At 48.5% G+C, this 26,255-nt stretch overlaps 1 protein-coding gene across 2 annotated transcripts in view; it reads left to right on the top strand.

Annotated features, from left to right (window-relative positions):
* Positions 1-502: 502 nt before the first annotated feature.
* AUH (AU RNA binding methylglutaconyl-CoA hydratase) overlaps positions 503-26,255 on the top strand; it is a 144,876-nt gene continuing 119,123 nt past the window's right edge. For both annotated transcript variants that reach the window (XM_044266103.1, XM_044266102.1), the window contains exons 1-3: positions 503-764; positions 7,743-7,810; positions 7,934-8,021. In XM_044266103.1, the coding sequence (XP_044122038.1) occupies positions 503-764; positions 7,743-7,810; positions 7,934-8,021 (418 nt within the window). The remainder of the gene's footprint in view (positions 765-7,742; positions 7,811-7,933; positions 8,022-26,255) is intronic.

The raw sequence follows: 26,255 nt of genomic DNA, 5'->3' as shown, positions 1-26,255 counted from the left end.
CTCCGGCCCTCCCCCCCCCCCAGCCCGCAGCCCCGCCGCACGCCGCGCGCTCACAGGCCCGTGCCCGGACGACCTGCGGCCACGCGGATAACCGGGAGTCCCTTGCACCGCTGCCACCAGCCCGGGAAGCTGAGAGCGGACCCTGCAGCTCCCCGATGCCGCTCTCACGGGCCCTAGGGAGACCGGGAGTTCTTCCTGGACAGACCCTCCCCCCAGTCACAGCACAGACTGGGACCGCTGCCCGCTCCGGCCTCCGCCGGACGACGCTCCATCCCGGGCGCCGGGCAGGGGATGCGGAGGAACGTGGCCGCGGGAGCGCGGCGTCCCCGGGCCGGGCCGGGGCGGGGCGAGGCGGCGAGGGGCGGGGCCTGGGGCGGGGCCCGGCGCCGGAGGCGGGCTCCGGGGGCGGGGCGTGGGCGTGCCCGGCGGCGTGCGTGCGTGCGGCGGCGTCGCGCGGCGGGGGCGGGGCAGCAGCCGCAGGCCCACGCCGTAAACAGACAAGATGGCGGCGGCGGCGGCGCCCGGGGCCTTGGGCACTTTGCGGGTCGGCCGCGCTCGCTTGGCGGCCGCTTGCTGCGCTCGCTTGCGGCTGGGCCCCGGGTGGAGGCTGCCCGGCTCCTTGAGGGGCCCGCGGGTCGCGCCGGCGATGTGGGCGCGCGGCTGGGCGCCCGCGGCCGGGGGCTCGGCCCCGCGGAGGGGCTACAGCTCTGACGTGAAGCCGGAGGACGAGCTGCGGGTGCGCTACCTGGAGGAGGAGAACCGAGGTGAGGGGCGCGGGCCGGGCGGGCCGGGCGGGCCGGGCGGGCCGGGGGCGGGGGTCGCGGCCGACGGCCGTGTCGGGGGGCGGCCCGGCCGGAGCCCCGCCTGCCCCCACCGGCCCTGCGCGCTCGCGGTTGGCGCCTCCGGAGCCCGCGGCAGCGTCGGGGGTCTCCGGCCGGGCCGAGGTCGCCGACCGCGGGTGCTCGTTGCCCCCCCGCGTGCCGTCTGTCGCGGGGACCCGGGCTGGGGGGGTTTCGGCGGCCGCGGCTCCGTCCCCGGCGCGTTTCGGGAATTTCGTTGGCGCGGGGGACGGAGCTGCGGCGCCCGGAGCCCTGCCTCGGCGTGCGTGGTGTCCGGGCTGCGGCGGCCGTGCGGGGCTGCGGCTCGTGCCCTGGAGCCCCTGCCGGGGAGCAGACGGCGCGGCCGCGGGGGGCGGGGGCGGGGGCCGCCTGCCCGAGGGTCGCGCTGGAGCCCGGGTCCCTGCGCGGCCACGGGGTCGGGACAGGGAGGACAGCCGTTTGCCGGACGAGCGGCCGCTTCGCGGGGACGCGGGGTCCCGAGCTCCTGCCGTCCTCCGAGCGGGGTGCGGGAGGCAGCGGTGACTCCGTCTTCACGCGTCCGCTCTCCGGGCGAGGAAGGGCCCCTGCAGGCTTGGTGGGGCGAGGGGCTGGGCCTGCGCAGGAGACCCGCCGGCACTTCTGCCTGGGGAGGTGGAGGACGTGGCGGGGTGTTCGGGGCGGCTCCGGGTTTGGCTTCCCCGGCGCGGCTTACCGGGCAGCGAGGGCTCCTGGGCCTCCACGGCAGGTGTGCGCAGTGGGAGACGCAGGGCCGGCACCGCGGGGTGAGCGTCCGGTCCGCACTGCCCCTGCTGGCCCCGGACGCCCCCGTAGACCGCGGAGCTCGCCGGTGCGCTCCTGGGCAGCGCGCGGGATCCGGAGCGGGGGCGCCCCCGGGAGTCGTCGAGGGCGCGTGTGCTGCGGTTGGCACCGCAGGCGAGGACTGAATTTTGAGCTGGAAAGTAGGTTTGGGACCGAGGCGATGAGAAGCCTTTTTGGCAAGCTTGGTCCGACTGGGGTTTCAGTCAGGTGTCCCCGCAGCGCGCAGGAGATGCAGGTGCCGCCGTCGTGCCGTGACCTGGGATTCTGGTCCCCAGGACGGAAGGACGACAGATGCAGGTGGTTTCACAGAACGTCGGGTGAGTGCTTGAGTTAGGATCCAGGTGGACCAAAGGGAAGAGAGTAAAGCGCCCAAGACCGTTCCGGCAGTCCCCATGTTACCGTTCCCTTGACCTGTGAAAACCCGCCCTTCAGAAGTCCTGGTTTCCAGCAAAGTGGACTCAGCTTCCTTTGAATGAGAGCTTAGGGTCGGCGAACGCAGACGCTCTGGTTTCTGGCAAACCCGCAACTCGCCGAGCGAAGGAAAGCACGAGGTTAAGGAATCGGCAGGTGAAGGAGTCCCTCCCGTGCCTTTGCTTCCGTCGGGGCCAGTGCAGAATTGGAGGGTCTCAGCAGCCCGCAAGGGGTCGGAGACTCCGAGAGTTTTCTCAGAGGCAGGGTCGGAGCAGCCCCAAACTGCTGTTTACCCCGGGGGCCCCTTGAGGCTGCTGGAAGCGAGTCTGTGCAGAATGCACCGGCCTTCGTCTGTGCTCTGGGTCCCTACCCGAGTGTGCGGAGGAGACGCAGTCAGCCGACCGGTCCTGTGGCAGGTGTTTCTTGCTTTGTCGTCTGACCTCCTCGGGGTTGTCGAGCAGCTGTGGTGGCCGTGGTTCATCAGGGTCTCTCCTTCCCAGGTTGACTGTTCAGTTGATTGTTCACACGCGTCCTGGGGTTGCCTTTGCTCAAGGCCGAGAATGGCTGCTGTGCCCACTTAGAAACTGCTAGTGGCTCCTCCTGCCTTTGCCGCTCTTCTGCGTGTCCCTTTGCAGGTCCCTCCCAGAATGCAGTGACCACTTCCCAGACTGGCCGCTTCCCAGACTTCTCCCAGTCACGGAGCTTCTGCTCACAATTGTGACCCATTCCAGAGATGAGCTTTATGAGCCATGTTAGGAAAACGGCTGGCAGAAACAGAGCACATAAGCGAGGCCTTCACGCAAGTCGTTCTGGATACCTGCTCCTTGCTTCTAGTTTACAGCCGGATTATCAGGATTTCCCGACGGTCTCTGAAATCTTCCCACTGTCCTCTGAGCTCTTCTCCGACGCTGCTCTGGTCCTAGCCAGCACCGTCTCTAAGGGGGCTGTCGCCGGGGTTCTGCCAGCTGGTCTTCTGACATCCGCCTGCTTTTCGTTTTCAGCAGATTGATTTCTTTCATATATTTTTCCTCATGTTTTTATCTTTATTTATTTACTTTCTCATGTTTTTAACAACGCAGTTTCATACATTTTATGGCATGGGAATTATATTTATAAAAATACATATTAAAGTATGTATATGTTTAAGATTACATTTATTTATATGAGAGCATGTGTACTAGAGAGAGCTCTGGCAGGGGAGGGGGATATGAGAGGGACAAGCAGACTCCTAGCCAGACCCCAGGGCGAGGACCTGCGCTGAAGTCAGATGCTTAACCCACTGAGCCACGCAGGTGCTCCAAGATGTATGTATTTTTAAATCTTTGTTGATCTATAAATCACATACCATAAAATTCAAAACATACAGTTGATTTTAGTATATGGAGAGAGTTGTGCCGCCATTTCCACGATCCAGCTTTGGAACCAAGTTGGATTTTATCAGTCCGGACAGAAGCCCTGTTCCCTTTAGTCATGGCTGCCCATCCTCACACTCCCTTCCCCGCAAAATCGGGCCCTTGTATCTATTTTCTGTGCAGCAGCTGTGTCGCCGTTGGACGCTGCACATGAAGAAGCCGTCGATGTGGGCTTCGGTGGCGTTTTCCAGTCCCCGTGTGTCAGCAGCCATCCGCGCTGCAGCGGGTGTCAGCGCTTCCTTCCGTTTTGGCGTCGGGTCACGTGCCCGTGTTTGGATGGAGCAGGGCACGCTTGGTTTGTTCATCATTCACACACAGTTAGGTCGTTTCCACTTGTTGGAGACGGTGAACAATTCATGTGAGTGTTTGGGGACGTTTCCTTTCACGTCCATTTAGTGGAATTGCTGGGTCCCGTGACAGTTCTGTGGTGAACATTTCGAGGAGCTCCCATGCTTCTCCAGGGTGGCTGCAGGGAGGTGTGCGGGCTCCGGTCTCCATACGTCCTGACCGACGCTTGCTGGCATTCGTGTGTCTGGTTCCAGTCGTCCCGCTGCCCGGGAGGTGGCGTCTCCTTGTGACTTTGTTTCGGGCTTCCTGATGGCTAGCGATGCAGCCTGTCTGTCTGCTTTACAGAGCGTCTTCTCACAGGCTTTGCCTTTTTTTTTAACTGGGTGTGTCTTTTTACTGTTGAGTTGTAAGAGTGTTTTTTTTTTTTAACATATTCCGGATGCAAGTCCCTCATCAGATCTATGATTTGCAGAAAAATTTCCCACCATTTTGTGGGTTTTCAGTTTTTTTTAAAGATTTTATTTATTTATTTGACAGAGATCACAAGTAGGCAGAGAGGCAGGCAGAGAGAGGAGGAAGCAGGTCCCTGCCGAGCAGAGAGCCCGATGCGGGACTCGATCCCAGGACCCTGAGATCATGACCTGAGCCGAAGGCAGAGGCTTTAACCCACTGAGCCACCAGGCGCCCCGGTTTTCAGTTTTTTAATGGTGTATTTTGAAGAACTTGGGTCTGTATGTGGTTTATTAGAGGTAATCTGTTCCTGGTTTTCAGCACTTTGTGCATTACATGTTATTTTGTAGTAATAGTAGTAAATTACTCAAGTTCACAACATTTCTAAAATAAAAATATTATATATGCACACGGTAATAGTAAATAAAATAAGCACGGTGGAATGGTGCCAGCTTTTCATTTTCGGGCCCCGCCATCCAAGGTCCGCACTTTAAACAGCTCCCGGGCTCGTGCCGTGAATGCCGATGATGTTCCCTGTTCCGTTTTGTATTGCACCGAATGGCTAGACCACAGTTTGCTTCTGTTTTGCGGGTGTTACGAGTAATGCTGCTGAGCACTAGACTGACTGGTTTGGACGTACGTGTTCGTTTCTCCTGGGTAGATACTAGCTGGAGTCAGTGGTCCTGTGGTGGTTTAGGGTTAGTCTCCGGAGGCCCGCCGGACTGGTTTCCCCGCAGCCGCGCCACTTCAGCCTCTTCACCGGCAGTGCGCGGGGTTCCCGCCGCTCGCCAGCGCTTGTCCCGTTGGCTGTTCCTTGCAGCTGTCCTGCTGCCCGGAGGTGGTGACTCACGGGGTGGTGGTGAGCGTCGCTGACAGACGACTGGACCGTGGCTTCGTGTGCTTGTTGGCCGTTTGTCTCCTTTAGAGACAGCTGTTTCCACCTTCTGCCCATTTTTCATTCTGGTCGTTTGTCCTCTTGTACTGGGTAGTACAAATTCTTTTATAATCTGGCTATTAACCCTGTGTCCGATGTATCATTTGCAAATACTTTCTATTGTATGAGTTTTTTTTTTTTTTTAAACTGGGCAGTTTTAATGAATTACGTTTTTTTCTTTTGTCACTTGTGCTTCTGTTATCATGTTTAAGACTCTGCTACCTAATCCAAGGTCATGAAGATTTATATGTGTTTCCTCTGAGAGAGCTACAGTTTTAGGTCTCACAGTGTGACTAACATCCGTTCTAAGATCATTTTATATTTGGTGTGCGGGGACGGTCCAGTTTCATTCTATGATGGCTGACCTCCAATTGTCCACCCTTGTTTGTTGAAAAGACTCTTTTTTTTTTTTTATCACTGAATTGTCTCAGTATCTTTTTTGAAAACCAGTTGGCCACAGAGTAGGTGTTTATTTCTGGGCTCTCAGCTCCATTGATCTGCTTGTCGGTCTGTCCCGACCAGTGTTTTTACTGTGCTTTGTAGTGAGTTCTGAAGTCAGGAAGTGTCCTGATCACGTCCTTCAATGAAGACTTCCATCTTTCTTTTTCAAGATTTTCACCCCTTGGGGTTCCTTACAATTCCATTTGATTAGTTTTGTGTTTTTTTTTTTTTTTTCAGAATTATTGATAAATATAAAAATTGAAAGATGTAGGGAAGGTCGTGTGTAGGTCATATACATAATTGGAAAGAAAATGTAGTAGTTCTCAAGTTTTTAAAATTCTGAAGGTTTTAATGTTTATTTCTGTCCCTGGTTCTCTGTGTGTGATTTTGTATTCTTTTACTTACAAGGGCTCCCTGTATTTTAGAAGCTTCAGGCCTGCAAACCCTAGATTCCACTTGGTGACAGTTACAGGATGTTTCTTTACATTTTCCAAATGCCTTCCAAGATGTTTGTCATACCATTGACGTCTGCTATTGTGAACAAATAGGTAGTAGTGTTTTGGCTGGGTGGTTGATAGAGACAGTATTTTTAGGAGCATCTTTAAAGTTAACGATGCACACTCGGGGGGGGGGGGGATGCCTGTTCAATAGGACAGAAATAGCGCCTTCCTCTGGGGTTGCCCTGAGGGTCTCTTGGCTTCATGAAGCAGTGGGAGCCTGTCTGGCATATCCTTCCGCGCTCTGCTAGTGACAGGGCTGTCCTCATCGGGGTTGAGTGCAGAGCCTGCTCTGGATGCAGCTGCTGCTGCTGGTGGTGGTTCTTCTTTTTCTTTTTCTAATTCTTATTTATTTCTAAAAAGATTTTCTTTATTTCTCAGAGATAGAGTGAGAGCGAGCGAGAGAGCGAGCACAAGCAGGGGGAGCAGCAGAGGGAGAGGGAGAAGCAGGCTCCCCGCCGAGCAGGGAGCCCGGTGTGGGGCTCCATCCCAGGACCCCAGGATCACGACCTGAGCCGAAGGCAGACGCTTAACCCACTGAGCCACCCAGGCGCCCCTAGATACGAGTTCTTCATGATTTTCTCCATGCCGAGATCGTTTGGAATTCTTGAAAATTTATTTTGTGAGCTGAAGTTTATGTCTGTACTCTCTCTGAAAATAGGTTTGCAGTTTCTTGCATGGAGAACGCATGCACACGTTTTGTTGTCTTCAGTCTAACTCCGTTTCAGTAAGGATCGCACCCACCCCCAGCCCCAAGGAGGTGGAAGGCATTTCCCTGCACTGGGAGAAGTGGTCCTTATTCATGGGACAAGCAAGGTCAAGTACAGGTCATACAGGGCTTTGAATATCATGCCAAGGTCTTCGTATGCAGATGTTTTGGAGACAAAGGAATTTAAGGAGGGGTGGATTCTGTGCATAATCGTTTTTGGAGAATTGATGGTTGGACTGAAGCACTTGGAGTGCGATGGTGGGTATGGTGGGTTCCGTGTAGAATTAGGGGAGTGGGGAGGGAGGACCGGGCTTCACGGGAGAAAGAAGGAACTTTGCTTTTAGAGATTGAGGTTGACTTACTTGTTGGGCTCAGTCTCAGTGGAAGTGCTTTCAGGTTAAGTATGTCAGACAGAGTCAGCGAGAAACTTGGGATGGAAATGCTGAGAATTATGTGGACTGGTGGAAAGAGTGAATGGAATACTAACTCCTGACGTCTGCCGAAAAGCTGGTCCCACGGGGCTTGCCTGGGACAAGGCCTTGCTGGCTCTTACCTCCGTATGGGCTTGAAGATGATGAAACCACATTTTAAATAGTATTCTGTAATTGAGAGTTTTCACTAATAAGTACATCTGGGAAAATGTGCCAGATTACCTTGGTGGTGCGTAGGAAGAGATAAAGGGCAAGCCCCAGGATGTTAATCAAGGTGTTTTCTGATAGAAGAAAGAGGTGCGCGTGGAGCCCTGGATTACGCTTACAGATGTATCACGTATACGGCATTGTTTGAAATCTGCTTACCTTGAGAAGGAGGGTAAACATGAAAATGAGGACAAAGCTCTTGGCATGAACCTCAAGAAAGGGGCAGATTTCCCAAGTCCCAAGTTTCCAGCTGTGTGTGTGGGAGTTATACCCTGAGTACTCACTAACTCAGATGCTTGTGCCATTTTGTTTTGTTTTTCACTAGGAATTGTGGTGCTGGGAATAAACAGAGCTTATGCCAAAAATTCATTCAGTAAAAATCTGATAAAAATGGTGAGTATAAAGATTAAGCTGTTTGTTTCTAATATTAAGATACAATGTTGACATCAATCTGAAAAGTAATTTTTTCCTCATTTCTTTTTTTTTCCCCTCCTTACCCTCCCTTTATCTGTTTAGCTCTCAAAAGCTGTGGATGCTTTAAAATCTGATAAGAAAGTGCGGACCATAATAGTCCGGAGTGAAGTCCCGGGGGTATTCTGTGCTGGTATGTAAATACATTTTATTAGGACGTTGAACTATAGTTTAAGTTTTCCTCCGGGATAGCCTATTTTCCATTATGAAGTGTTCTGTGATTTGAATTCCATTACCAGCATTTTCTTTGTCTGTTTTTTTTTACTGTTTTACAAGAGAAAAAAAAAATGCTTTTTATTAGTTAAGGAACTTTCTGTTGATTGTTTCGTAAGTCGAAAAAATAATTTGAGCCGCTAAAATATTTGTAGTGCATGTGAAATATTTATGAAAGATGAGCTGGGGGAAGAGTCGAGTCTTCTACCCAGAACGCTCTGTGCGCGTTTGCTCGCCGAAGACCTTGACTGCCTGGCAGCAGCTCCCCCAGTGAAAGGCACTGGGGATAGACATTTGCTTCGGACGTTGTTTGTAGTAGCTGCTGCGTAAGGATGTGATGTGTCTACAGACTGTATTTATAAGTTGGCATCTACAGCAGTGAAAATTAGGATTTCCCCCCGATGGTACTGTATTACCAAAAGCTAAAGATTAAGTTGTCTTGCCTTTTATTTTTATAATTGTTTCCATGCCATGAGATTGAATGAATCTGTTTCAACTAGTAAAATAGGAAAACGAGTAAAAAATATAGATGAGGAAGGTAAATGCTGATAACCCACAGTATCGTTATTTACAAATCAAAGTGGAAGTTGGCTGAAGCGTAAACTTTTTTTTTTCAGTAAAAATATAAATGAGATAATCCCCTTCAGGCAGTTAGACATTTGAGGGACCAGCACGTAGTATTTTGTTCATTAAACAAGTGTCTGTTCAAGCTTTAGAGCAAAACCAGAATACTGCCGAGAGCGACGGGAAGTGCGGCGAGTGTCTTTGTTGTGGGCGACAGGTTTCAGTTTCTTTCTCAAGAGCCCTCAGTGCGTCAGGGTTCAGCCTCTGTGGCTTCCACCTTAAAATACTGCAGAATTTTGTGGTATTTAAGAAACACTGAGTGTAAATGAGTTCTATTTTGGCTTCCAGTGTACCCTGGCATGCCTGAAAAGACTAGTTTTCACTCCAGCTGGGTAATCGGAGAGAGGGGGATTATCCTCCGCAGCGGCGGGGTGAAGGCCTTTTGTGGTAGAGCCTCTGCTTGCCCCGCCCTAATTGCAGGCAGAGAAGGCCGCCCGCCTGGCGGGGCTGTCGGAGGCCTGGGGCCCGTCCGGTATGGCCCATGAGGCCCTCAGTGATGGCCCTTAGCAGTTCTTAGACGGGCTTTAAGGACATTTCCATTGTTGCTTGAACAGGATGGAGAACTTCCACGGAGAGAGTTAGAGTTAGGGTTCTTGTATCTGTGACTGTAGGACCAGGAGACTGCATGTCCAGGCGATGGAGTCCAGCCCACGTCCGATGGCCTCGGAGGGCTGCTCGGGGGCTGTGGGGAAGAAGGACATAGAGCACTGGGGCCTTGAAGGAAATCCCAGGGACCTGAATCTCTGAGGAGTGACAGCGATCCGGTGAAGGCAGAGCGGCATTTCAGAATTCAGCATTCCCGAGCCCACCGGCCCTCCTGCCTTCGTGGCTTCCCCGCTGCTGGCTGACAGGACAGGGCGGCTCCTCGGAGATTCTTATTTTCCCGGTTCCTTTGCTGCCTGTGTGTTTTGCTTTTCTCGCTTGTTGGTACCCTGAGAAAGCCTGCGGTGCTTTAGACCAGTTCACACCTCCTTTTTATAGGTTGCTTTCTTGGGGACGTAGTAAGTAATATAGCACATGCTTTTCCCAGATGAACACCGTGGCCTCGAACACTGTTTCCCGAGGCTCCGTCGGGTTTGTTGCCTCTCACATTGCTTTGTAACTTGCGCACGACCTGGGTCATCTTCTGCTGTATGGTTTAACTCAGGAGGTTTGTTACTGGATTTTGTTAAAGAAAATCAGTGTTTGAATTTTAGTAAAATTGGGGCAGGTCATTTATGTTAGTAACCCCGTATATGTAATGGAATCCTTCCTTCAAATTTCTCGGGAAGGTTTTTCTTTTCTCACATATATTTGAAAGAGGCAGTTGGGTCGGCCTGTCATTGTTAGGAGGTGCACATGAACTCTAAGTCCCGTTTGTAAAATCCCTTTGCAGAGTGGAAAATGAGCACTTAAAATTTTCATAGATTATACCAGTGTAGAAATCTGAATTTAGCCAGGCCTCGTGTGTTATTGTTGAAGAACGCAGGCTGCCACGTAGTCAGAACTTCCATTGTCGTCCTCAGCTCCTAACTCTGAGTTCCTCCAGCCCCTCCGGTTCCTCGCCTTCCCCTTCCCTCTCCGCCCCGTAAGGTTCCTCTCCTCCGTCCGATCTCCAGCGGAGCCCAGTTTGTTTCCCGAAACTTGGAGCTCTAAAGCGCTCTTGCCTCAGATTCTGGAGGATGGGGACTTCTTTTCGTTCTTCTTTCAAAGTCATCTTTTGTATTCTGGGAACACAGCCCACAGGGACTCGGCGTGCGGTTGCTGAACTTAATCGGGCTCCGAACAGCGGTGGTTCAGGGAGCGCGGGGACGTTGGCGGCTTCGCGGCCATCTCAGACCGCCTTCCTGCTCCCTCTCAGGGGCTCCGGCTCTCGACTTCGCTTCATTCTTCTTCTTTTTTTTTTTTTAAAGATTGTATTTATTTATTTGACAGAGATCACAACTAGGCAGAGCAGCAGGCGGGGGGCGGGGGGAGTGGGAAGCAGGCTCCCGCTGAGCAGAGAGCCCGATGTGGGGCTCTATCCTAGTACCCCAAGATCATGACCTGAGCCAAAGGCAGAGGCTGAACCGACGGAGCCACCCAGGCGTCCCAAGGTTCTTAGATCCTTTTTCTAATACGCCACAGAGCAGATGGAGCAGCGCCAGTAAAGTGATCCCTAGTGTGTTGAAGGTTGGACCGAGTGACCCCTACTTTGTCTTTTAAATGTACTATTTAAAATCGATAGCCACATTTCACTTACATTGAAATGTTTAAAATCAAATTTTATTTTTTAAAAAATTGGGAATCAAAATGTACACAAAATGTCTAAAATGTACAGAAATAGAGAAGCCCCGCTTCTACCCTTCTGCTCATTCTTTTCCTAATAAAAGTTGAAATTTATATTACGTTATTTTTATCCTTTTAGTATTTCATTATACAGACGCACACGGACCCAGTCGGACGTTAAGGGACTCTCGGGAGGGAGAAGACGGGGAGGGCGGCCCGGCGCGTGGCTGGGCCGGGGGGACGCGGGCGCTGCTGAGCGGGGCCCTGTGTGCAGCCGTCGGCCTCGGGACCGGGAGTCCGAGGGTTACTTTCTTGTCCCTGTCTCCACGCTTTCTCTGAAATAATTATCTTCCAGTAATAAATTCTAGTAACCAGTGATACACAAAGTAAATAATTTTGGGGAAAAAATCACGAGGTTCCTAAAATTGTGACATTGACCGAGTTTCTGAATTATTGTTACAACATGTGAGAGGAAAAGCTTTAAAATAAGAAGATCTCGTACAGCCGGTCAGACGCTCTTATTTGACAGAATCCCTGTGAGGTTAGGGCCTGGTTACAGGCAGTGACTCGGCTGGAGCACTTCTCTTGACGCCTAGAGCAGGGTTCTTTCGTCTCTTTTTAGCTGCTCTGTGATTCCTAATCTTTGGGAGTATGAGGACTTCTTCAATCTGAAAACCCCATGCACTTGCATGCCCTAGTCTGCCAGTCTGGGTACAGCATTGTGTTTAAGTGAGTTTTCTGTTAGTGAACAGTGATACCTAACTACAGAAACAGAAATCGTAATTATCACGGTGGACGTGGGTGTTTTCAGACGCCATGCCGTACCCGGGCGTGCCCCCGGTTGGGAATCCCTGAGGTGCGCTCTTCCTCGTAGGCTAGACGCTGCTCCTGGGTCCCGGCCTGCCTGTATTTCTCCGGGACTACGGAGACTTGTCGGTCTCAGGGTCACAGCTCGCCGTGAAGCCGTGGCCAGCATGTGTGCTTGTTTTCCCTGCGTGGTCTAGATGTTATTTATTCATCTAAAACTTCTATCTTGTTTCTTACACACATAGAGACACACTCACATCCACACACACAGGAAAGCTGAAATAGTTCTACTTCACAATTTTAATATATTGCCTGTAACGAAATTTTGAAAAAGTTCTTTTGGCTGGGTGACTGAAGTCGATGGAAATGCGTAACCCTAGTTTTTTACTTCTGTTCTTCCAGCGTTCCAACAGTAAGGAGCAAAGGACGTATGTGTCGTTTTTACCATCAAATTTTTAGAAATGAAAGTTTTGAGAAATTACTGAGAATAAGGATTTTTTTCCTTTGAAATTACTAAAATAGATTATAAACAATTCTTGGTAATTGATTCTTGTATGCAGAACTCTAAATTGAGTGTTTCACTGAATTATACATAATAGTGTGGGTTTTTTTTTTTTAAAGGAAATGTAGTTTTGCTTCTGCTTTTGAATTCTAGTAAATTGTGATTTCACTAAAAACTTCTCACTAAAATTGTCAACATGCTTTATTGAATGTTGTGTGTAGTGTTCAAATAGACAGATGTCACGATACAGATCCGTGGGGGCTGTTGACGGGTGAAGTTCTCTCTTCAGTCTTATTTCAGAATCTCAGGTTAAGTTGTAGTCATGTATTTAAATGTTAGTCCCTTACAGAGTTTGATAAGAAAGGGAAGGGACAGATACCCACAAATCTATAATCGTTTAGCATAGGGTTCTTTTGTTGTAGATCATTTTTTTTGAATTAAAATAACCTATTTTTTTGAGGTATGAATTTCTTGCAATAAAATGCACCAGATCTGGGGGCGCCCGCCCAGCTCAGAGCGAGGAGCCGCCACTCTCGATCTCAGGGCTGGGAATTCGAGCCCGACGGTAGATGTAGATTTTACTTAGTAAAATAACACCTTGGAGAAACCGGGTGCCGATTCTAAGGATGCAGTTGCTGAGTGTGGAGATTCTGATCACGATCTCCGGGGTGACCTCTGGATCGGGCTGCTCGCTGGGAAAGCTTTCTTGTGCTCACCTGTGGTCAGTCCCGTCCCCGGCTCGGGCCGCTCGGGCCGCGACCCTCGCTCTTCGACAGTTTCTCCTCTTGTAAAGCGTCTCCCGAGACGCCTGGCTCGCTCAGCCCGCAGAGCTTGCGACTCTGGCGCTCTCGGCGGCGAGGGCGAGCCCCGTGTCGGGTGCGGAGGTCACCAGGTTGAAGGGACCCCGGCTGCAGGTGGTCTGGCGCCGGTGGCTTCCGTCACTGAGCACGGCGGCTCGTGGGGCGGGTGCCGCGGGCTCCGTGTTCGTGCCGCGTGCCGAGCCGCGTGTCCTGTGTCTAACGCCTAGTGGCTTTGAGCATCTTTTCTGGTGCTTTGTTGGTCTCTCTGTCTTTTTGTTTTGGTGGTGAGCTGTTTCCTCAGTCTTTTCCCCGTGTTTTTATCAGATGTCTTCTTACTGAGTTACAGACTTCTTTGCATATTCCTGGTACAAGGTCTTTCATCTGATGAGTGTTTCCTGAGTATTTTCTCCCATTCTATGACTAGCCTTTTTATGAACAGTTCATTTTGAAGAATGAAAGTTTTTATTTGAAGTTTAATTTATCCATTTGTGTATTCTTTTGTGGGGTTTGTACTTACTTTGTGAATTAAGAACTCTTATCTTATTCCAGAGCACAGACTTTGTCAAACTGTGTTGTCTTTTAGAATTTTTTTAGTTGTTATGTTTTACATTTAGACCTTTGATGCATTCTGACTTAATTTTTGTATGTATTGTGAGGTGTAGATTTAGGTATTGTAGTATAATAAAACATGTATTTGGTCTTTGCCCCAGATTCCTGGCACAGAACACCGAAAACCCAGGGAATTCCCTGAGTGATAAGGGAGCCCTTTTATACTAAAGAGTTGAGTCAAGGCTGGGGCACCTACATAGCTTCGGGGTGGGGCGGGTTGCCAGAGACTCAGTCCTGGGATTAAAGGGTGAGAACTTCCAGTCCCGCTGCCCCAGAGTCTGAGGAGGGGAGAGGGGCTGGAGATGGAGTCCAGTCACCGAAGGGTTTGGTGCCTGTGTAGTGCAGGCTCTGTCCAAACCCGCAAACAGTGGGGAGCTTCTGGTTCTTGGACACATGGGTGTTGGGGAGGTGCCGTGCCCCAGCGGGCGTGCAAGCTCTGAGTCCCCGTCCTCTTACCTTGCTCTCTGTATCTCTTCGACCTGGCGGTTCCTGCCCGAGTCTTACCCTTTTAATAAACTGGTAAATGTAAGTAAAGTGTTTCCCAGCTTCTGTGAGTCGTTCTAATGAATTCTTGAACCTGATGAGGGTTTTGTGGAAACCCTTGAATCTAGAGCTGGCCAGTCAGAAGTTTGGGTGCCTTCTGGGACCAATGACTGGTATCTGAAGTGATAGCAGGCTCACGGCCCTGAGCCTTTAATCTGTAGGGTCTTTGCTGACTTTGGGAGTTAGCACCAGGATCGAATTAAGTTGTTGGACACCCTTTGGCGTGGATAATTGGAGAATTGGTGTGGAGCCCCGTGTCCCCCACCCCGACCCCCGCCAGTTGGTGTCAGGAGTAAGATTTGCTAGTTTGACGCCCGGACTCGGGAAAGTGCTTTACTTAGCATTAGTAGTTTATTATAAAGGATAGAAAACAGGAACAAGGTAAAAGTGTAGGCCAAGAATAGGGTGGATGGTGAACACGTGTGTTCAACAACCTGAAAGCGTCCTTGAGCCCCATTGTTTATGGGTTTTATGGAGGTTCTGTTACGTGGCCACGATGGATTAAAACACGGGCCTTTGGTGACTGAACCCAGCCTCCAGCCGCGGCTGGCCCCCAGAGTTGTCCGTGCCTGTGCCTCCGTCTTCCCGGTGAGGAGCGTCTGTTCTGAAGCTACTCAGAGCCCCCCAGCAGTCACCTCGTTAGCATAAGCTTAAGGATGCGTGGGAGGGGCTCATTATGAGTAAAAATAAGAAACACTTCTGTCGCTCCGGATAGGTCAAGGATTTTGAAAGCCCTATGCCAGGATCCTGTGAGAAGGACCAAATGCATTTTGTATTATATTGCAGGTTTTTTAAAACAAATTTTGCATATGCATATTCCAATTTTTCTAACTGCATTTATTGAAAAGAGTAACTTTTCCTCCATTGAATTATCTTAGGACTTTCTAAAAAATATATGTATGTGCGAGTTATGCCCAGGGTGTCTTTGCTGTTCAGTCTCAGTTACTGTGTATACATCTTGGACCTATTTAGTTAAATTTATTCCTAAACTTATTCGTAAGTATTTCATAGTTTTTTGATTTACTCTAAGTGGCATTTTCTAATTTAGACTTTTGATTTTCTATTTCTGGCACGTGGAAATACAATTGATTTTCATATATTGACCGTGTATCCTACCTTATTAAACTCACTTTTTAGTTCTGGGAACCTTTTTATTTTTGTAGATTTCTTGGGATTTTTCTTTGTAGGTAGTCATCTGTACCCAGTTTTACTTCTTCCTTTTTAGTATGTTTCTTATTCTATCAGTTGGGGTCTTCTTTACAGCGTTGAGTAAAGCTGAGGAGAACGTCCGTCCTAGCCTTCTCTCTGCTGAAGAGGGAAGGCATTTGGTCTTTCACCCGTAAGTATACTATTTGCTGTGGTTTTCTCAGAAATGTGTTTTTATTAGGTTGTAAAAGACTCTATTCCTAGTTTGCTGGTTTTTTTTTTTAAATCACGAATAGGTATTGAATTTTGTCAAATTTCTTTCTTTTGTGTCTCTCTCTCTCTTTTTAAAAGATTTTATTTATTTATTGGACAGACAGATCACAAGTAGGCAGAAATGCAGGCAGAGAGAGGGGGAGGCAGGATCCCTGCCGAGCAGAGAGCCCGATGCGGGGCTCGATCCCAGGACCCTGAGATCATGACCTGAGCCGAAGGCAGCGGCTTTAACCTACTGAGCCACCCGGGTGCCCCTTTTGTGTCTCTTATCTTTTTTCCCTGAGTCTCTTAAAAATATCTTTTTTCCCTGAGTCTCTTAAAAATAGCAATTATCAAATGATTTTCAGCTATTAAACAACCTCGTATTCCTATAATGAACCCTTCTTGGTCATTTTTACGTGTTGTTAGATTCGATATGTTAACGTTTGGTGGAGGAATTTTGCCGCTGTGTTCATGAGGGAAATTCAGGTGTAGTTTGTCTTGTAACGCCTGTGTCTGGTTTTAGTGTCAGGGCATTGCTGGTCTCATGAGATGAATCAGAAAGTGTTCCAGTTTTGGTTCTTCTGTTTTGCTGAAGAGGTTGTGTAGAATTGCTGTTATTTCTTCTGTAGTTGTTTGGTAAAATTCACCAACAAAGCCATCTGGGTCCAGTGGGAAGATTTTTAACTGTGAATTTAATCTTTTCTGTAGATCTAGGGCTATTCAAGTTACCCACTTCTTAAGTTTGGGTAATTTGTGTCTTTTAAGGAAATTATCTGTTTCATCTAGGTTTTCAAATTTACTGCATAAAGTTCACAATATACCCTTATCTTTTTAATGTCGACTGAATTTTTAGAGATGTCTTCCATTTTTCCTATTGATAATTTGTGTCTTTTCCTCAAATTCTGGCAAAACATTTATTACTTTTTTTTTTTTTAAAGATTTTATTTATTTGTTTGACAGATGGAGATCACAAGAGAAACAGGCAGAGAGAGAGGAGGGAGCAGACTCCCCGCTGAGCAGAAAGCCCAATGCGGGGCTCGATCCCAGGACCCTGGGATCATGACCTGACCCGAAGGCAGAGGCTTAACCCACTGAGCCACCCAGGCGCCCCAAAACATTTATTACTTTTTTTGATCTTTTCAAAGAACTGGCTTTTGGTTTCATTGGTTCATTTTTTTCTTTCCACTGTTTGCTTTGGTATTAATTTATTCCTTATTTTCTAGATTCTTAAGATGGAAGCTTGGATCGTTGATCATAAACCTTTTTTCTTTCCTAATAGATGCTTTTAATATTATAAGTAATTTTAATTTTTTCATTTGGACATGCCAGAGATACCATTAAAAAGAATTCAGAGTACTCACAGCCTTTCTGAGAAAGTAGTAATTACTGGCTGTTGCTAATTCATTTCTAACCCTATTTCCATTAAAAAAATATTTCTTAAGTAAGAGGCTCAGCTGGCCGAGTGTCCGTTGCTCGATTTCAGCTCACGTGGTTCTCAGGGTCTGCGAGCGAGCCCTGCGCTGGGCTGTGCGCTCAGTGGGGAGTCTGTTGGAGGTCTCTCTCTCCCTCTCCCCCTGCTCTCTGTCTCTGTTTCTAAAATAAGTGCATCTTAAAAAAAGTCCTAAGTAATACTTTATGCTCTGTAGATGCTGTTTTCTTCGTAAGAAGTCGGGGTGCGTGTTAGGAGAGATCCGCCGACTGCCGCCGGCAGCCCAGCCCCGCTGCGGCGTGTCACCCAGCACCGCGGTCCCGCTGGGCTGATGTGAAGGGCCGCCTCGCCGCCCTGCTTCGGCCGATCTCCGAAGTGAATGTGTGGTGGGTGAACGGTGGTCCCCAAACTTGTCCATGTCCTGAACCCCGGACCTGGAGCTATGTGACCTTATGTGACACAAGGGACGTCATCCTTAGGAATCAGTGAAAGATCTGGAGCTGGGGGGGTTATTCCGCGTTAGCTGGTGGGCGCAGCCCAACGACGAGGGTGTGTGAAAGGCAGGAGGACAGGGATCTGCAGGAGAGACGAAGCTGGGAAGGTCCCGGTCGTGCAGGGACGTGGGGGTGAGCCCGGGCCCGTGCACGGCCTCCAGGAGTTGGGGAAGGCCCGGCACCTCACCCTCAGGAGCCTGCAGTTTCTGCTTCTGACCTCGAACCAGAGGGCGATGCCACGAAGCTGGCCGCTCTTTGTAGGAGACGGACACCGGGCGCGTAAGGTTTGCCTACTGTCCGCCGCTGCCCCGTCTGCCCCTTCCTCCCTCATGTTCTCTCCGCCTTGGTCTCTGCCAGCCGGAGCTCGTTTCTCCTCTCAGACTCAGAGCTCGCTTAGCTCGGAAGGACCTGGGCCCAGATGTCCTCTCCTTGGGTTCCCTTGTCGTCGAAGCCCTGCCCCCCACCCTCCACCGCAGTTTCCTATTTTAGCTGCTTCTCGGCACTTTTCAGTTCCGGAATTTATGTTTTGCTTGTGATTTTGTGATCAGCCTCCTCCTCCTGCCGATCTGCCGATTCCCTGGAATTGGGGCAGGGCCGTTACCAGAGCGGTGCCCGGACCGGTGAAGGTTCTGAACAGAGTTCCGGGAGGAAGAGTGGAAGGTTCTGGTCGTTGAGGACGTACCACCGGCAGAGCGTCGTGCTCACCTGACGTAAGCTTATACTGGAGACGCTGCTCGTGTAGGCGGCTCGTGGCCCGAGAGGAGTGACTTGTGCCCGTTCTGCCTCCTCCCCCTCCCTTATTAAAGGGACCTTCTAAAGTGCAGGCATGTCTCCGAGGAACAGAGCTGCCTCTTCTGGGGAGAGGAGAGAATGGGCCCCTCCAGAGGCGGGCGGCTCGGCCGGAGGTGGCTGGCCTGGGCTTTTGTCTCTCGGAGCCCCTCGCCAGGCCTCCCAGGGAGGCCCCGCTGCCTTCAGTGGCGAGGAGGGCACTGGAGGCCAGAAGAGCTCCTGCCTGTGGGAAGTCCCAGGGGATGTAATTCAGCCTGTGACCCTGGGTGAGGTCCCGTGGAGCTCCAGGGGCTACAAAGGCAGAGCCTAAAAACTTAGAAACAGATGGTTAAGCCTCTGCCTTCGGCTCAGGTCATGATCTCGGGGTCCTGGGATCGAGCCCTGCATCAGGCTCTCTGCTCAGCGGGGAGCCTGCTTCCCCCTCTCTCTCTGCCTGCCTCTCTGCCTACTGGTGATCTCTCGCTGTCAAATAAATAAATAAAATCTTTAAAAAAAGCAACACAAAGACTTAGAAACAGATCGAGTGTTTATCCGTGTGCTCTGGCGGTTGAGACTCAGCCGCATAGCTTGCTTTCTGAGGGGAACGTTCGTCTAGACTAGGCTTCAGCAGACGCTTTCGGTAAAGGGCCAGATAGTTTAGGCTCTCTGGGCCTCTTACAGTCTTTGTCATGTACCTGTCTACCTGTCTGTCTGTCTCGTTTATTTTTATGGAGCTTTAGGAGACAAGAATGACCCCTTTTAGCTGGGGGCAGACCAGCCTGCCCGCTGTGATGTGCTCAGCCCAGGCCAGACTCGATTTCTTTTTCCCGTTTGCTTCGCTGTACCTGGCCTCTCAGTCTGCAGCTGGAGAAGCCAGGCTGAGTTCCATAGGGCTCCACGGAAGGTGCCAAATGCCTGGCCCCTGGAGACTGCGTCTCTAATCAGCAGTGAAAGTGCCCTCCTGTCTTGTGCGACTGAGGAGTGACCCCGCAGAAAGCTCTGCAGCCCGCAGTCGCACAGGTGCATAGCGTTCGTGGCCTTTGGGGCCCCTGTCAGCGAGGATCACCTTGTGCTTTTTGGTCCTGGAAACCCCCCATTAGAATGTCCGTTTGAATAACTTAGGACTTGCTTGGCAAAATCAAGTTTGAGACATGGAAGTAGTCAGTATTTTCACATTCTCTAAAACAGAAGTAGAGGCCACATGGTTAACAGATACCAATGTAATGTATTCATTAAAACACTTGTAAAAATGTCCCATACTTTGAGTTGTTATCTCTTCCTCATTATAAACTTTTGGTGATTTTCTTTTCTTGAATTGTATGAAATATCTGTGATTGGTTATTGATGTAAGAAAGATGTTAGGGTTCAAAGCCGATGGCCAAGAAAGAATTCTTGAGATGTCTTTGGTGCAAAAAGGCGGTTTTCTTAACGCCTGGGGACGGGACCGGTGGTCAGAAAGAGCTGCACCGGGGCCCATTACATACTTTCAGTCGAGAGGGGGTTGGGGGAGCATAAGTCTCTAAGGAATTTGGGAGCAAGGTTTCCAGGTCCTCGAGGGGGCCGGCTGTTGTTGGGAAAATTCACTTATCACTGGCAAATGAAACCTTAGTCTTGAGACCCTCCAGATGTGTGTCAGTGGGCCGTATGCTTGGACAGTGATTGCTCACCTATATTGGGGAGTAGCGATAAAGGTGGTTTCTAAAAGAATTTCTGTGTTAAAGTAGACTTGAAGGGTCCTATAGGTCCACAAGCCCAAAATGGACTTTTCCCTTCAGCAAAGTGTCAGCATTGAGGCAGTGGAGTCCCTAGAGCAAGGTCACGCCGCCTGTTTCAAGGACTTGTCAATGGGCTGTAGGTAGTAAGGAAATTTAATAATTTAATAATTTCTCTTCTGCCTTTGTTCCCACATCAGTTACGTTTGTGATGAATAGACCACCCCTACTTGGTGTGTTCTCCGGGACGATCTGCCTGACCCTTTTGAGGCTTTTTTTTAAAGCTTCTGATGTCTTTACTGAGTGCCCAGGGTGTTCTGTAGATTTTCTCAGTTCCTGCTGGTCATAAGGCGAACAGCAGAATTGTTCGCACCCTGGTTTCCTGTCGATGTTCTTTCTTTGATAACTGCCTGTGAATTGGGCATTTCATCTGAAAGGTTAAGGGAACTGGGTGCAGATTAGGGGAGCTTCTTCTCTGAGTGACACTTCTCTGATTTTCTGTTCTGCAAACTGCAGCCACCCAGCCTCCCTGCTCGCTCTGTTTAGGGTCCCCGCCCTGCACCCATCCTGGAAAGCACCCTTAGAAAGAAAGCTGGAACCGTCAGCGGACTCCGTGCAGTCTGTCACTACCTGTCGATCGGCCTCTGAAGGAAGTTTCCAGTATTTGAAGGAAAAAAGGTTAGTCTGCTGTCCCTTAGCCCGTCGTAGTCAGAGCTTTAAATTTTCAGTTCCCTTTGTAGGGAATGGTGTTTGGGAAGTAAGAGCTGGGTGCTAACCGTGCTTTGTCCCTTGCTGTCTTTCTCTCGAGGCCCTTTTACTGGATAAAGCTCAGAGCTACTTAGATCAATGAATTACACTGTATCTCACACGCACGCACACACACACACACACACACACACACACTCTCTCTCTCCTGTCACTGCACTTCTGTATCGAGAGCCATGAGTCCGTGTTGGCAGCTCCATTTCCAGTTCCTCACTGTAGGATCCGTTTTCCTCTCCCATTAGGTTTTTTTAAGATTTTATTTATTTATTTGTCAGAGAGAGAGGGGGAAACAGAGGGCACAAGCAGGGGGAGTGGCAGGCAGAGGAGAGGCAGACTCCCTAGGGAGCAGGGAATCCAGTGAGAGACTCGATCCCAGGAGCCTGGGATCATGACTTGAGCCAAGGGCAGACACTTAACCCACTGAGCCACTCAGGCGCCCCTCCTCTCCCATTCTACACTTGCGTTATCTGAAATCTGTTTATTCATCTGCTCAATTCTGTAGTATGCGGAAAATAGTTTCAGAATTGCTGAATTGATACCACTGTGATAAGCGCACTTTCTAACGAGGGTTCACCGTTTCCTTAGAGCGTTTCTGGCTTTAGACTGAGGTGTAGAGTAAAAGCCCTGTATTGGAAGTTATTTGTGTCATTTCTTGTTCGGTGCAGTTATGTTTTATTCATATGAAATAAAGTTAGGTTTCCTCACTTTGGTTTCTTTTACTTTGGCTATGTGAAATATCGATACGGTTTCACAAGTCAGAGCTCTCCACGGACGTGCCTCTCCCCACTTCCTCCCTCCAGCCCTTCCAGCGGACCCCCACTCTTGAGGGCGCTACTGAGTCTCATTAGTTCCTCGTTTACCCATCATGTTTCTTTTTTACAGAATTAAGGATATGCTTGTGTACCTGCTTCCATTTTTCTCATGTAGAATTTTGTATATATTCTTTGTACTTGTTTCAGTTAATAGTATCGTAGAAATCAGCTCACAGAAGTGTGTGGATAGTCGGCAGCGTATGGGGGTTCGGGAGCCTTTCTGAAGACGGCGATTGTACCACGGTGGGCTGCTGGCGGGGCCGGGACGGACCCAGACTCTGCAGGGGATGGAGAAGTGGCACCATCTTAGTGGAGAAGCCTCCCAGTGAGCTGGAGAGCCTGGCATGCTGGGTAGAAGGAAAGTTTTGAGTTTGGGAGGGTAAAAGGAGGCTTCACTGAGAGAAAATGAAGCTCTGTGTATTAGAGCTTTGAATTCAGATAAAATCCTATGGCAGAACAGTCTCTTTTGTTAAATGGGAGTTACTATAAACGACCTGGGGAAAATTTACTGTATAATTAAAAAAATTTTTTAACACGTAAGTGTTTCTAGATCAGTTTTAGGTTCACAGCACAATTGAGAAGGGTATACAGAGATTTCCCATAATCGCCCTGCCTCATACACACGTAGCCTCCCTCATAAGCAGTACCTTCCACCAGAGCGGTCCGTGTGTTGGGTCTGACGAACTTACACTGACATGTCCTACGCACCCGAAGTCTCTCATTTGCGTTGGGGTTCACTCTTGGTGTTGTGCACTCCGTGGGTTTGGACAAATGTAGAACACGTATCTGCCATTACACTATCGTGCAGAATGGGTCTGCTGCCTTAAGAATTGTCTGTAGCTCACTTGTCCCTTCCTTATAAACCGCTGGTGACCATTGATCTTTCCCTGTGTCCATGGTTTTACCCTCTCCGATGTGTTACACCAGAACCACACTGTGTAGCCGTTTCAGATTGGCTTCCTTCATTGCATAAGATGCGCGTAAGACTCTTTATGTCTCTCCATGTCCGTGGCACAGTGGCTCGTTTCTCTTTACCAGGGACAGTCCACTTTATAGACGTGCCACGGCTCAGTCCTCTGCCCACTGAAGGACATCTTGGCAGCTTCCTAGTGTTGCAGTTGTGAATAAAGCTGCTATCAAGGTCTGTATACAGGCTCCTAAGCAGACAGAAGATTTCAACTCTTTGGGGTAAATACCAAGGACTGCTGGATTGTGTATTAAGAGTGAATTGATAATTTTGGCCATTCTAACTGGTGTAAGGTGATATCTCAATGTGGTTTTAATTTGAATCTCCCTGAGGGCTAATGATGATGAGCATTTTTTCATGTGTCTGATAATAGCCATTTGTATTTCTTGATTGGAGAAGTGTCTGTTCATATCTTCTGCCCATTTTTTGATGTGTTTGTCTGTTTCGTGTGGGTTGAGTTTGAGGAGTTCATTATAGATCCTGGATATCAACCTTTTGTCTGTACTGTCATTTGCAAATATCTTCTCCCATTCCGTGGGTTGCCTCTTTGTTTTTTTGACTGTTTCCTTTGCTGTGCAGAAGCTTTTGATTTTGATGAAGTCCCAGAAGTTTATTTTCGCTTTTGTTTCCTTTGCCTTTGGAGACGTATCTTGAAAGAAGTTGCTGTGGCTGATATCGAAGAGATTACTGCCTATGTTCTCCTCTAGGATTCTGATGGATTCCTGTCTCACGTTGAGGTCTTTTATCCATTTTGAGTTGATCTTTGTGTACGGTGTAAGAGAATGGTCGAATTTCATTCTTCTACATATAGCAACATGTGTTGGAGAGGATGTGGAGAAAGGGGAACCCTCTTACACTGTTGGTGGGATTGCAAGTTGGTGCAGCCTCTTTGGAGAACAGTGTGGAGATTCCTCAAGAAATTAAAAATAGAGCTTCCCTACGACCCTGCAATTGCACTCCTGGGTATTTACCCCAAAGATACAGATGTCGTGAAAAGAAGGGCCATCTGTACCCCAATGTTTATAGCAGCAATGGCCACGGTCGCCAAACTATGGAAAGAACCAAGATGCCCTTCAACGGATGAATGGATAAGGAAGATGTGGTCCATATACACTATGGAGTATTATGCCTCCATCAGAAAGGACGAATATCCAACTTTTGTAGCAACATGGACGGGACTGGAGGAGATTATGCTGAGTGAAATCAGTCAAGCAGAGAGAGTCAATTATCATATGGTTTCACTCATTTGTGGAGCATAACCAATAGCATGGAGGACAAGGGGCGTTAGAGAGTAGTAGGGAATTTGGGTAAATTGGAAGGGGAGGTGAACCATGAGAGACTATGGACTCTGAAAAACAGTCTGAAGGGTTTGAAGTGGCGGGGGGGTGGGAGGTTGGGGTACCAGGTGGTGGGTATTATAGAGGGCACAGCTTGCATGGAGCACTGGGTGTGGTGAAAAAATAATGAATAATGTTTTTCTGAAAATAAATAAATTGGGGAAAAAAAAAAAGAGTGAATTGAGTTTTCTAAGAACGTGTCAAACTGTCTCCTAGAGAAGCACATTATTTTGCATCCTATCAGCATGAACAATATGTTTTTGCCAGCATTTAGTGGTGTCAGTGTTCCAGATTTTGGCCATTCTAATAGGTGTATAGTGGTGTTCCCCTGTTTTAATTTGTATTCCCATGACGACATACGATGCGGAGCACCATGTTTATCTCCAGTCTCTGTATCTTTAGTAAAGTGTCTGTTAAAGTCTTTGGCCCAGTTTTTTTTTTGTTTTGTTTTGTTTTGTTTTGTTTTTTGTTTTTTGGTGGTGGCAGTGGTGGTTCTTTTTTTTTTTTTTTAAAGTTGGCTCCATGCTCAATATGGAGCCTAGTGCGGGGCTTGAACTCATGACCTTGAGATCAAGACCTGGGCTGAGATCAGGAGTTGGATGTAACTGACTGAGCCCCCCAGACACCCCATTTGGCTCAGTTTTTAATTGAGTTGCTTGTTTACTTCTTGAGTTTCAAGAGTTCTTTGTATATTTTAGATAACAGCCCTCTATCAGGTGTGTCTTTTGCAAATATTTTTTCCCATTCTGCAGCTGCCCTTTTCGTTTTCTTGACATTATCTTTGGCAGAACAGAAGTTCTTCATTTTAATGAAGTCCAGCTTATCCATTATGTCTTTCATGGATCACGACTCTGGTGTTGGGGACCTCCATCTGTAGACCAAGTCGGGAAGAAGGGACGTCCTGACAGTATTGAGTCTTCCTGTCTACGAACATAGACTGTCTCTCCACCTACATAGTTCTTCATTGATTTTGGTCATTTTCTAGTATTCCTCTTACGGACCTTATACATATTTTGTTAGATTTATACTTTGGTATTTCATTTTTGGGGGTGCTAATGTAAGGGACATTATGTTTTTATTTTCAAATTCCTCTTGTTCCTTGCTTGGGTATTGAAAAGTGATTGACTTTTATCTATTAACTTGCATCCTGCAATCTTGGTATAATTGCAGATTCTAGGAATTTTTCTTTTAATTGAGTCTTTTGGATTTTCATATCATCTGCAAAAAAAATAGTGATTGTTTTATGTCTTCCTTCCCAGTCTGTTACTTTTTACTTCTTTCTTGCTATATTACGTTCATAAGGACTTCTAGTAGGAGATCTGAAAGGTGTGGTGGGGGACGCACTTGCCTTTGGCTTGATCGTAGTGGGAAAACTTTGAATTTCTCACCATGAATTATACTAGCTGTAGATATTTTATAGATATTCTTTACCAAGTTGAAAAAGTACCCCTCTGTTTCACTTTATCAAGTATGCATATCATGAATGGGTATTTGTATGCTTTTTCTGCATCTATTAATATGGTTGTGTGATATTTTTTCTTATATAGCTGCTGATGTGAGTGAGGATTACTTTGATTGATGTTTGAATGCTGAGCAGCCTTGTGTACCTGGGATAAATCCCACTTAGTTGTGCATAATTTACTTTAAAAAAAGGTGAAAACTCATTTTCTCTTGCAATTACAGTGTGGGTTCATTGAACCCTTTTTTCTGAATCTAAGATGCATTGCGGGTTCTTGTTTTGTATCACTATTTGTATTAGTAATTTCATCATCTAGGAATGGATTTATTATTACTTACCTCTTAATCACTCCTGTGCTGAGAAGGACTACAGTACACAAATGAAGAATGATGGGACTGCCCAGAAAGATGATGGAATAGATCATTGCTTCTTTATTGCATTGCCTCCAGAATTGCATCGTCTTTTAAAAATTTAAATGAGGGGGGTGGCTCAGTGGGTTAAAGCCTCTGATCCAGCATCCTGGGATCAAGCCCTGTGTTGGGCTCCCTGCTCAGCGGGGAGTCTGCTTCCCCCACTCTCTCTGTCTGCCTCTCTGCCTATGTGTGATCTGTCAAATAAATAAATAAATAAATAAATAAATAAAACCTTTAAAAATTTTTTTTAAAATGAAATCTGGAGGCACCATCTTTGTAGTTATTTATTTATTTATTTGCCAGAGAGACAGAGACATGGAGAGGCAATACAGGGAGAGGGAGAGGGAGAAGCAGGCTTCCCGCGGAGCCGGGAGCCTGATGCGGGCCTCCATCCCTGGACCCTGGGATCATCACCTGAGCCAAAGGCAGATGCTTAACGACGGAGCCACGCAAGTGCCCCCTGTA

This window comes from Neovison vison, chromosome 9 (assembly GCF_020171115.1).
Source record: "Neovison vison isolate M4711 chromosome 9, ASM_NN_V1, whole genome shotgun sequence".
In the NCBI taxonomy this organism is placed as follows: domain Eukaryota; kingdom Metazoa; phylum Chordata; class Mammalia; order Carnivora; family Mustelidae; genus Neogale; species Neogale vison.
This window is presented reverse-complemented; position numbering and strand designations above follow the sequence as displayed.